This window comes from Martes martes, assembly GCF_963455335.1.
Source record: "Martes martes genome assembly, chromosome: 2".
NCBI classification, from domain to species: domain Eukaryota; kingdom Metazoa; phylum Chordata; class Mammalia; order Carnivora; family Mustelidae; genus Martes; species Martes martes.
The window spans coordinates 193,390,983-193,403,386 of record NC_137889.1 but is presented as its reverse complement, the minus strand read 5'-3'; the positions used below and the strand labels follow the sequence as shown (position 1 = coordinate 193,403,386).

Below are 12,404 nucleotides of genomic sequence, written 5' to 3'. Positions count from 1 at the left end.
ACCCTAGGGAAAATATTTGAAAAGTAGGATTAATCAATTTATTTACCATTTGGACTGATGTAAAGTAATAAATTCACCTAAGTACAGTTAAAGCCCATGATCTATGTGAAATTTATATAATAAATTTATCTACTGCTACTATAAAAGTCTTCTTTCTACTTCAGAATCATACAGCTTAGTTTTCATGATTATTATGTTTCAGATATTTTTTCCATTTCCCTCATTTATTTTTGTAATTTTAATTGTATACTTTATGTTATTTCCTATTTAAATTTAATTAGCCCACATAATAGTACCTCATTAGTTTTTGACTTAATATTCAGTGATTCATTAGTTGTGCGTAACAGCCGGTGCTCATCACTTCACAGGGGAAGGGAGGGAAAACTGAATGGAAAGAAATCAGAGAGGGAGAAAAACCATGACAGACTCTTGACTCCAGGAAACAAACTGAGGGTTGTGGGGAGGTGGGTGGGGAATGGGGTAACTGAGTGAAGGGCAATAAGGAGGGCAAGTGATTTGATTTAGATTATTTTTCAAGGAAGAAAATAGTCACTAGATATCAAACTTTCATCAATACATCCAAATTTTCATTTCTTACTTTTGAACCCCAGAAAGACACCGAATATTAAATAATTACAGATCCAAAGCCTCTTTTCTAAACTAATGGTCAACAATGAGTGAATCATGCCTATTTTGCCCCCAGTAAGTTTCACTGGCTCCTTTCCAAAAGAATTTTTGTCATCAGCTCTTCTATTTCTCCTGTTGTCACTCTATGCTGACTGACGTTTCCTGGTGCCTCCAATTTTCGATGCACAAATCTACCATAGCACTAATCATACAAGATTACATTATCTACTTAGTTGTACATCTCTTCCACTACACTCCAAGTTCACTGAGGACAGAGTCCATGTCAGTTGTCTTTGATTCCTGGCCCACAGGAGAAGATCAATGCACAGTTCCTGAGCTGTTTCTAAAACTGCTTTGTCTTACTATCCTTTGATGGAATCTCCTTCTTGGCAGGGGTGGTGCCATTGTTTTTTACCTCTTCCTTTATATGCTACATTGTACACAGAGTACCTTAGGTGACAGAGTTGACTCCTGATTCAAACGTAAATCCATAGGAATTCTAGCGATTGAGTGTGAGCCAAGGAAACTAAAAGGACGGAAACACAAACAGCAGTGACTCAATCTGAAGGAGTGACAACTTAAATCACTTCCCCATGTACTGTGCCTGCCCTTCCTCCACCCAAGTGATAGTTACTCTACGAAGCTCTGGTATAACACAACTATTAAAAGCAAATTATAAGTCACAAGCATTTCTTCTCTTTAGCAAATCATACATCAATAAAGAAACCTCAAAGAAAGAAGAAAGTTCTGTGAACATAGTAGGGTTTTCTAAATGATTAGTTCTCGTAAGGTATAGGATTTGACATTTTCCAGTTGATTTACAGGAGTTAAATTATTTCCCAAACTCTTAATATGGTTTGACACATTTTACTAACCACACAAAGCTCAAAATCAAACTCTAAAGTATACTGCCCAATAAAAATTAGCTTCTGGAAGGCAGCTATAAAGGATTAGGTGGAAATGGGCCACCTTTCTGTTTAAGTGGGTGTGGCTCATATCTACTCAGTCTGTCTGATGGTTAAATTGCTCCTGCCTTTTTGTTCAAACAAGCTGACGTTCTGGTAAAGGATTCTTTTGTCTCCTTGATTTGTTGTGCAACCTAATGAAAGAGTGTGTAACTATAATTGTCGAATATAATTCCTCCTGGATTTATAGAAATGCAAGAGCAAAATAAAAATGAACTTTCATTGGCATTTATAGTACTTAACCTATTAAGCAAGTGGTGATTCATTTTTGGAGAGAAACTCTTAAGTAGAAATGGTTAGTATATTTACATTTTTCCACATCTGAAATTTGGGACATAATTATGATTCACTTGTCCACACTCTCCTCAAACACTTTTATCATGGTTTGCTGGTTCTGCAGAGATTTGGGGCCAAGAGCGAAATTGTCTATTGTAAATCTCATCCTAAAAAATACTCCCTAGATCTCTAGGAATGAGCAGACAATATTAAAGTCTGCCTTATTACCAAATAATTTTTTTTGAATCCAAAGCAAATAGGAAATGGAATGGCATGCTTAATTGAGTATTCTGAATAATTGAAATCACACAAAAGATATTAATTTTAAAAGGATCAATATATAGCAAAATACAACTCAATACCAAAAAATGCACTAAATATAATAATGTACATGGTCTTGGGACACCTGGGTGGCTTACGCATTAAGCCTCTGCTTCGGCTCCGGTCATGATCTCCGTGTCCTGGGCTCTCTCCTCAGCAGGGAGCCTGCTTCCCCCTCTGTCTCTGCCGGCCTCTCTGCCTACTTGTGATCTCTGTCAAATAAACAAATGAAATATTTTTAAAAAAAAATAATGTACATAGTCTTTCCTAATTATTAGCATTATTTGTTATGGTATATGGTTATTTCATTATCTTAGGCTGGTTTCTCAAAAAACAGAGCCTGCAGCAGAGACTTGCACATAGTAGTTGATCTGAGAAAGAGTATAGAACAAAAAGAATGAAATGGGGAGGGAGAGTTTTCAGCATCGGGGCAAATCTAGCTCTATCCCATGGGATCTTCTGAGTTATATATCAGAACTGTGCTCCCCTATGACAAAGGGGGAAGCATTCATCAACTGACTTCTATCTCACACCAGCTCCAACAGAGTTAGCTCCCACATTTCCCATTGCCCATCTGGGAATGTCCAGTGGGTTCCTTCTGGCACAAAGTGAGAAACGTAAGGAGCTAACTTGAGAAGGGCATGTGTGAAATTACTTCTGAGTAAAGAGGATCCAAATATGTGTGGAATTCATCACCACATTGTGGCTGGAATAAGATATGGGCCAAGAGTATTTATTTATTTACTTATTTACTTATTTATTTAACATATAATGTATTAGTTGTTTCAGGAGTACAGGATTGTGATTCATCAGTCTTACACAATTCACAGTGCTCACCATAGCACATACCTTCCCCAATGTCCACCACCCAGCCACCCCATCCTTCCTGCCCCCTCCACTCCAGCAACCCTCAGTTTGTTTCCCATGATTAAGAGTCTCTTATGGTTTGTCTCCCTCCCGATCCCATCTTATTTCATTTTTTCCCTCCCTAGCCCCCATGACCCCCTGCCCTGCCTCTCAAATTCCTCGTATCAGAGAGATCATATGATAATTGTCTTTCTCTGATTGACTTATCTCACTTAGCAATAATATCCTTTAGTTCAATCTTCATTGTTGCAAATGGCAAGATTTCATTTTTGATGGCTGCATAATATTTCACTGTGTGTGTGTGTGTGTGTGTGTGTGTGTGTGTGTACCACATCTTCTTTATCCATTCATCCACTGATGGACATCTAGGCTCTTTCCACAGTTTGACTATTGTGGACATGCTGCTATAAGCATTCGGTGCACGTGCCCCTTCAATAACTACATTTGTATCTTTAGGGTAAATACCCAGTTGTGCAGTTGCTGGGTCACAGAAAGCTCTATTTTCAACTTTTTGAGGAACCTCCCTACTGTTTTCCAGAGTGGATGCACCAGCTTGCATTCCCACCAACAGTGTAGGAGAGTTCCCTTTTCTCTGCAACCTCACCAACACCTGCTGTTTCCTGACTTGTTAATTTTAGCCATTCTGACTGGTGTGAGGTGGTATTTCATCTGGTTTTGATTTCTATTTCCCTGATGCCAAGTGATATTGAACAATTTTTCATGTGTCTATTGGCCATTTGGATGTCTTCTTTGCAGAAATGTCTATTTATGTCTTCTGCCCATTTCTTGATTGGATTATTTGTTCCTTGGGTGTTGAGTTTGATAAGTTCTTTATAAATTTGGAGCGGCTAAGAGGATTTAAAGTGGTGCATAAATGAGGTCAAATAATTCAGTTATCTGGTGATTTGGATTGAAGATAGAGTGAAAGATCACTATTTTTCATGTATTTTAGTACTTTCCAGGATGCAGACCTCTCTTTCAACTTATAATGGGAAACTTGAGAGTCTTTTTAGAAACAGAAGAATGAATACTAAGAGTTTATTTCTCTCTGTGTTAATCCATGAACATAGAAGTTATAGAGTCAAAATTGAATAATGTGGTTATATTTATGAATAATGTGTTCCTCAAAACTAAATAATTATTAATGTTGAAAAATATGTTCATAAATGTAAATGTTTCCTATTTCCTTTTCTTTGGCTCTTAGATATCACAACACTGACAGCAGAAAATCTTCTCAATGCTTGTAAGTTCATTAACAAAGAGTTATCTTCTAGTGAAATTTAATTCCCTGAATGGCAAAAAAGACTTACATTTGACAATCAATACAGTGTCCTCAAAGATGTAATGGCAAGCCTGCTTTTAGAAACCTGGGAAAAGATGACTATGACTGGTCTTAAATTGACTGATATAATTGATTAAATTGACTGCTACAACTGATTTTAAATGAGAAACACATTATTACATGCCATAATGGCAGAGGGTGTCTAGGGACAAGCAGTGATAATTAAGAACTTAGGACCGAAAACCAGCTACACATCAGTTTTGAGCCCCAGATCCAACACGTTCTAAGTGGATGGTTATTAATTAGTTTCTTAAACCTTCAGTTCCAAGCTGTTGTAGTGATAAAAGAAGATAGCACAAACAAGGTACTTATGTTGGCTGTATTTTGTATTCTATCTATAAAAACTTTAGGCCTGGGAACTCACTGTGGAATTCTGATCATGCAAGCCAAGTTTCATGTGCTGAGACTTACACACAATCAGCTTCCTTGCTGGCAAAGGCATTCTGCTTCCACTCCCCCACCAACAGCCTTGGGAAATATGATCCCCAGGGTTGCTAGAGTCTGTCACAGGCCGTCAGCGAAGCACTTCTCTTACCTGGGCACTGAGACTAATTAGGGCAGCTGGAAATCACCCTCTGGGGCCCGGTGACACCAACCTCGATGGCTCTTACTACCTTTCAGTCACAGAGTTGAGCAACCTGGGCAAAATTAAACACAAAGCTGCATTAGATTATTTTTCTCTGATATATTTTGACTGAACAATCCTAATAGGACATTTTAAAGTCAATCATTCCAGTTGAAAATTTTAGTACTGATACAATCAAAATCCACAATTAAAAATATGTCAGGTTGGCAGAAGAGAAGTAATGTAGATGCGAATAAAAACAGCAATAAGAAAGAGATCAGCCAATTTGTATATCCCCTAGCTAGAACACTAAGCAACCAACCAGATCAGTATTCTGAACCTGACTTGGCCTATCTGAGGTTTTAATTATACTTTAAGTAAATAGCAAGAGGGGAGAGGTAGGCAAGAAAAATCAAACAGGTTTGAAGAAAGAGTAGAGTTTGGTATATGACAAAGTGTATTACAGTAATAAATGACGGGATAGAAGTTAGAAGAGTGGGAGGCTATCAGAGCTTGGTAGATTCTCTGACATTTCTGGAAGTATCAGCCATCAAGTCTTCATTATATTCCTTAAATTTTTGAAATTTGCTGTATGCCCTCTTCTGATATAAGAAAAGCTAAAAGGTGCCATGTAAGATTTCAGCGGGGGTTGTAACAAGGTAATACAGCAGAGGTGGCAGCTAGAAGCGTAAGAGACATAGCAACAATGAGTAAATGAGATCTCAGAATGGAAATTGATGCATGAATATAAATTAAATTACAATTCTGAACAAATGCACAAACAGGAAAGTAGAGTCATCCCAGGGAGGTTCTCCTAGCCCACAGAGAAGCATCTTTGTTTTTATATTTCTCTGAAGGAAGCTGAGTAAAGCCCCACTTCCTTTAGGAGTTGTCTGAACAGAAGGGAGGATAAGGATGGACCATTATACCTTGGGGTTCTGAGTTATTTGTTTTACCCTCTGTAGATTCCATGATAAGGGAGTGGAAAGAAAGAGGAAAAGAAAAGGGAGTTATATTCAGTGAGTCAAAAGTGAGACTCTTGCATTCAAAAATAACAACCACCTAGGCTGTGTTGCAGGTAAGTGGTTTTTATGAAGAGGTTGCCTTAACAACCTGATGTTTAGATTGCATCAAAGAGAACAATCTAGAATCAGAAGCAATATACACATTTAAGGACTTCAGGGGGCTAGCAAAGACCTTCTTAAAAATCTACATGTCCCTCCCCCGTGCTCCCAATGCCTTTCCATCTTCAGGGACAACTATCTCAAGACATTATCTTGTCACATCCCTGGGAAGTAACTGACCATCTAACCTTTCCAATTAATTTAAATGTTCTAATTCTTGATACAAATACCTTTTTCTAATTCAGAGTTTCTTAACTTTAATAGTATTAATATTTTAGGCCAGACAATTCTTTGTTTCAGGAATAGTCATATGCATTATAGGGTTTTTAGCAGCATTCCTGGCCTCTACATACCAAAAGTGCACACACCCCACAAATTACGACAACCAAAAATATTTCCATATACTGACAAATTTCCCCTGGGGCTAAGAGTGGAGTCCAAAATTGTCCCTGATTGAGCACCACTGCTTTCATCGATGTTTACTGCACTGATTATGGCAAGTTTTTCTTATTCTCTAAATGTTAGGAACACACCCATTCCAGAAAGGGGTCTCGAAGTCAAATATCATTTTTATTTCAAGACGTCTTGTGGGTCATATTGATGAGGGAGCAGGAGGCTGGCTGAGGACAAAGCAAAAGCTGGCATCTTGCACCCCCTCTCCATCCGCTCCCCTCGGTGATGTGTGTGGCATTCCTCAGGTACCCCTGACTGCCAAAACAAATAGTTAACTCACAATCCTGCAAGACAGGAGTCTCCCTTGGTTTACAAATGTCCTAGAGATCTATGAACAAAGAAGTTACATTATCAATAGCACAATTTCCAGAGGCAAATGACTCAGTTCCTCAAGCCTTAATGTCACCCTCCCCTCCATAAACAAAACTGAAGGAGGCTGGGGTAGAAGGAAATGTAAGTGAAGATAAGTTTCTCACTAACAGAGACAGCTTGATAGCAGGATTGTGACATTTCACCAGGAATCTCCCAACCATCTTGATGTTAATGGCTCGCCAAAAGACAGCATTGATCAAGCCTCCGGTATCCCTGCACCTCGGAGGCCTCCTTTAACATATGAAAGCGCCGTTCAAACCTCCATTTCCCTCACCTTCCCCCAACCGCAGGGTACATAACCTGCCGTCCCTCACAACCCGGGGCAGCTGCATCTCTGCCTGCCCACGGGTCCTGTCCCCGTGCTTTAATAAACCACCTTTTTGCACCAGAGACGTCTTAAGAACTCTTTCTTAGCCGTCGGCTCCGAACCTCACCCCACCGAACCTGACCTAGGTTCTAGAACTTCATCAATATGACATAGACTTCATTTCTATAAACATTTATTGAACTCCTTATAGGTGATAGGTTCTCCATGATAGATTCTAAAAAAAGTATATATATATATATATATATATATATGTAAAATATATATATAAGATATAGATATAGATATATATCATATATATCTAGATCTATTTAGATATAGATCTAGATATATAGATCTATATATCTATATATATCTATATCTATATCTATATCTATCTATCTATATATATATATTTTTTTAAGATTTTATTTATTTATTTGACAGACAGAGATCACAAGTAGGCAGACAGGCAGGCAGAGAGAGAGGGGGAAGCAGGCTCCCTGCTGAGCAGAGAGCCCTATGCGGAGTTTGATCCCAGGACCCTGGGATCATGACCCAAGCCAAAGGCAGAGGGTTTAACCCACTGAGCCACACAGGCGCCCCCATAAAAATATATATATATTTTTAAAAGATATGGGTCCTGCCCCCGAAAAAATTTTAATTAACGAGGCTGACCATCTCTAGTAAAAGATACCATAAACTTGTTAGGGAATAAGCTCAGTGCTTTAGTTAGAGTAAGATGACATAGTCAAGAGAATCAGAGACAGAATTAGAGGGAAGTTGTATGATTACTGCAGATTTTCTTTAAAGACTTAAAAGAGTCGAGCAGTTTCTTTGGATCTAAATTGACAGGAGAGCACAGTCCTGACACAGAGAAGCATATCACTTTGGGAAAGGGTTGGCTCTCTTTGTGTGTTATTCCTTTTAGCCAGATATGGTGGATTGTCACTTGAATGTGAACAGATTTCTGTCTACTCTTTCTCTTGTCAATATCCCATTGACATTCACATCCATTCACTCTTTCTTATGAACGTTTCGGGGCAATCACTGCTTTAAACGACTGCTTGCAAAATTAAAAGGCACACATAGACAGCCATTACTGATCATTATCTTCCAAATTCAAACATTTCGTTTCACTTGCTTCTTATAACAGATCAGAGCAAGGCCGTACTGATATACGGAGAGCATACGTGACTGATGAGGTTGGGGGAGGAAGATGTCCATCTGGTTTGAATAAATTCTCAGGAAACTTCATGTCCACAGTTAGTCCTAACTTCTCCAAGACTGTGGGCTTTTCCTCAGTGGAGAGTTTGTTTACTAGAGCAATGCATGCATAACAGTATCATTGTATGCTAGTGAACTCTATTTTGAGCAGGTTGTGGACTCAAACAATAACTCCTTCTGGCAATAAGATAGCAGGGGGCATGGATGCCCAGGAAGGGGAATGGCCTTGGCAAGCTAGCCTACAACAGAACAGTGTGCACCGGTGTGGAGCCACTCTGATTAGTAACAGCGGGCTCGTCACTCCTGCTCGCCGCTTCATAAAGTAAGCTCTGCACCACGAAAAGCCTCAAAGCCAATCATGCACCAAAAGTCTGATACATGTCTTTCAAGAATATGGCCATACAACGAAGCCTCCAAATGTTCCATATTGTGACGTATACTCTCAAAATTACTCAATGAATTAGTTAAAAAAAAAAAAGATATATTCAGGCTAGAATAGCATCTGCCAACAGTGGCACTATTTTATTTGGTCCAAATGATTCTTAGTTTTGGGGTGGCTGTTCCGTGCATTACAGGATATTTAGCAGCATCCCTGGTCCCTCCCCACCAAATGCCAGTAGCATCCCCCAGGGACTAACAACCACAAATGCCTCCCATTAACACCAAATGTCTCCTGGAGAACAAAATAGCCCTCAGTTGAGAATCACTAAGCTAGACTTAATTCAATTTTATAAAGAAACTAAATTCCAAACAGAACACTGGTCTTCTATTTCTTTCTCACAATTATTTCATCTGGTCTTATTTATTTAGTCATAAGTATTTGAGGGTATATTATTGCACCAAGCATTTGCTTTTTTTCAGGCCTTTGTTTGAGGTTTCATTTTACTAACTTCTATTGGCTTTATGTAGCACTTACTGGTTTTATTTTTTATTTTAATCCCTCTTACCCTTGAGACTTTGAAGTGCTCTTTTTTTTTTTTTAAAGATTTTATTCACTTATTTGAGAGAGAGAGAGCACAAGTCGGGTGACGGTAAGAGGGAGAAGCAGACTCCATGCTGAGCAGGGAGCCCAATGTGGGATTTGGTCCCAAGACTCCAGGATCATGACCTGAGCTGAAGGCAGACACTTAAGGACTGAGCCACCCAAGCACCCAGACTTTGAAATGTTCTCACGGCACTATTTTTCAGTGTTTAATATACAAACCCTTGATTAACAAATAATAGTAAAAGTCTGAAATATCTTCCCGTTTATAGTTTTTTAAATTATTTTTATTAACATATAATGTATTATTTGTACCAGGGGTAGAGGTTTGTGAATCATCAGGCTTACACATTTCACAGCACTCACCATAGCCCATACCCTTCCCAATGTCCATATGTTTATAGTTTTTGATGATTATAAAAGAAGACTTAGGCTATTTCCTTTATTTCCATGGATTTAGTCTGTGTCATAATCTTGCCCACTTTTTATTTAATCTTACTGTCTTGTCTTACCATATTTATCTTTCTGAATACTCTTGAGCCTTTCTGGACAGATAAAATGAGTTCCCATCTTTTAAAATATATCTTATGGGGCACCTGGGTGGCTCAGTGGGTACTCTGCCTTCAGCTCAGGTCATGATCTCAGGGTCCTGGGATCGAGAACCCGCATCAGGCTCTCTGCTCAGCAGGGAGCCTGCTTCCCACCCTCCCTCTCTGCCTGCCTCTCTGCCTACTTGAGATCTCTCTGTCAAATAAATAAATAAATGAAACCTTTAAATAAATAAATAAAATGTATCTTATGAGGGAAAAAAGATAAAACGTAAAATATAGCTTATTGAATTATTCAAAGTTTACTCGTGCTATTGTTTTTACTTTTTCTCTTACATATAGCTTTATTTTTTTTAATTGTTTTTATTAACATATAATGTACTATTAGCCCCAGGGGTACAGGTCTGTGTATAGCTTTACTTTTGTATGTTAAATGTACTATGGGTATTCAGTGCATATCTAATTGTTTTAAACATATAAGATATTAATTCCTACAACTATGAAATACAGGATTTTTAATAAATAAGTCCATTTCCTTTAGGGCCAGGGGTCCCAAAGAATGGAATGTTAGTTTTGGGCTCCTTTTAAGTGACCCACAAACACAGCAAAGTATCAAGGATATTATAATTCATGAGAACTACCATTACCCCACACACGATAATGACATTGCTGTTGTGCATCTGTCCTCACCAGTATTACATACAAGCAACATCCGAAGAGCATGTCTTCCCGAAGCGACTCACACATTCCCACCCAAGTCAGATGTGGTGGCCACTGGATGGGGAACACTGAAGTGTGATGGTGAGTTCCTAACCCTCCTCCACTACATGGTTTGAATTTGAGTTTTAGAAGTTAAAAATACATACTCCAAATCATAACTAAGCCTGAAAAATACTTTCTCTAGATCATTTTAAAGGGGATAATGTGCAATGGATTGAAAAGTATCCTCAACCACACTCACACAGAAACTACCATTTCATAGAGCTTGTATCATAATTTCCCTTAACAACGGCAGTTTTTGTAGGAATGCATTAGTTAAAGTAGTAATTCATTTTCCTCCATTTTATTCATTCATTCATTCAATAAATATTTATCTTGATTACTACCTTTATTCCAAATACAGGTCCAAGTGGTTTGGATATATTAATGAATAAAATGGGCAAATATTCCTGCCGTCACAAAGCTTACATTTGGAGAATCACCACAAAATACAATAAATATTTGTTTTATGCAGGTAAGTGCTAGAACAAACAAACAAGACTGCAGAGCACTGGGCATTTTTTAAGGCGGGAAATGAATGGTCCTATGTGACAAGGCAATGCATCCCCATGACCTTAATAATGTAAATATTTAGTGGCTATTTATGTTCATAAATGCATCTGAAAGCAGAAAAAATAAATCTAAATTCTATGATTCAGAATTACAGTAATGGCAGAAAATCTTAAAATGATTATAAAGTGTATGTTTCTGGAATATGAATTTTTCATTTTGTTTTCTAAGGCATACATGTAATCTACTTTGTAACTAAGAAGGGAGACAAAAGCCTAATTAAAATGTGTGTTTTACATTGATTTGGAAATTGTACCTACCGTTAGGAATTAATAAGCCTAGCCAGTGAGATATTAATATTAACTTAGCAAAAATTATATGATTTTCTTCCTTTATGAACAAGTCCTAATATACTCCAGAAAGGATTAGTGAAGATTATAGATAATAAAACCTGCAACATGGGGCGCCTGGGTGGCTCAGTGGGTTAAAGCCGCTGCCTTCGGCTCAGGTCATGATCCCAGCGTCCTGGGATCGAGCCCCGCATCGGGCTCTCTGCTCAGCAGGGAGCCTGCTTCCTCCCTTCTCTCTCTGCCTGCCTCTCTGCCTACTTGAGATCTGTCTGTCAAGTAAATAAATAAAATCTTTAAAAAAAAAAAAAAAAAGAACCTGCAACAGTGAAGAGGTATATGGTCATGTGATCACACCTGGAATGTTGCGTGTGGGTTTCCTGAAGGGAAGCGTGGATGCCTGCCAGGTAAATCTGCCTACTCCATTTTCAAGATTTTTTTCCTGTGGGTTTTTTTTAATTCCAATTTGCTTGTGCAATGTTCTCAAAAGGAGAAAAATTTAGAATTTAATAAGATACTTATTAAATTAAAATACGAATGTGCTAAACCACTCTTACCATTAAAAGAAGCTATCAGTAGGTGTGGGGAAGAGACTAAATTTGGAATAAGCAATAATGAGATGAATGGAATATTGGCAACTTCAATCAGATTGGCTCTCTTTCACTGAGAAGCACTCAACTGAATCCAACACCAAACCTAATGATCATGGAACTTTCTTAACTGAGGGTGGTTCCAATACCCTAAATATTTTGTTTATTTAACAATGCTTATATAGCATCTCCGTGTGGTAGGCACTGTATTAAGCTCTTTACAAA

General features: G+C 38.2%; 1 protein-coding gene across 1 annotated transcript in view; it reads left to right on the top strand.

The window, feature by feature from the left end:
* The window catches only part of LOC308338372 (transmembrane protease serine 11C-like), a gene marked incomplete at both ends in the record, with an annotated part of 50,578 nt that overhangs the window by 34,746 nt on the left and 3,428 nt on the right, over positions 1–12,404 (top strand). The window contains 4 exon segments of the mRNA XM_080796370.1: positions 8,595–8,765; positions 10,515–10,778; positions 11,643–11,709; positions 11,925–11,996. Coding sequence (XP_080652496.1) covers positions 8,595–8,765; positions 10,515–10,778; positions 11,643–11,709; positions 11,925–11,996 — 574 coding nt within the window.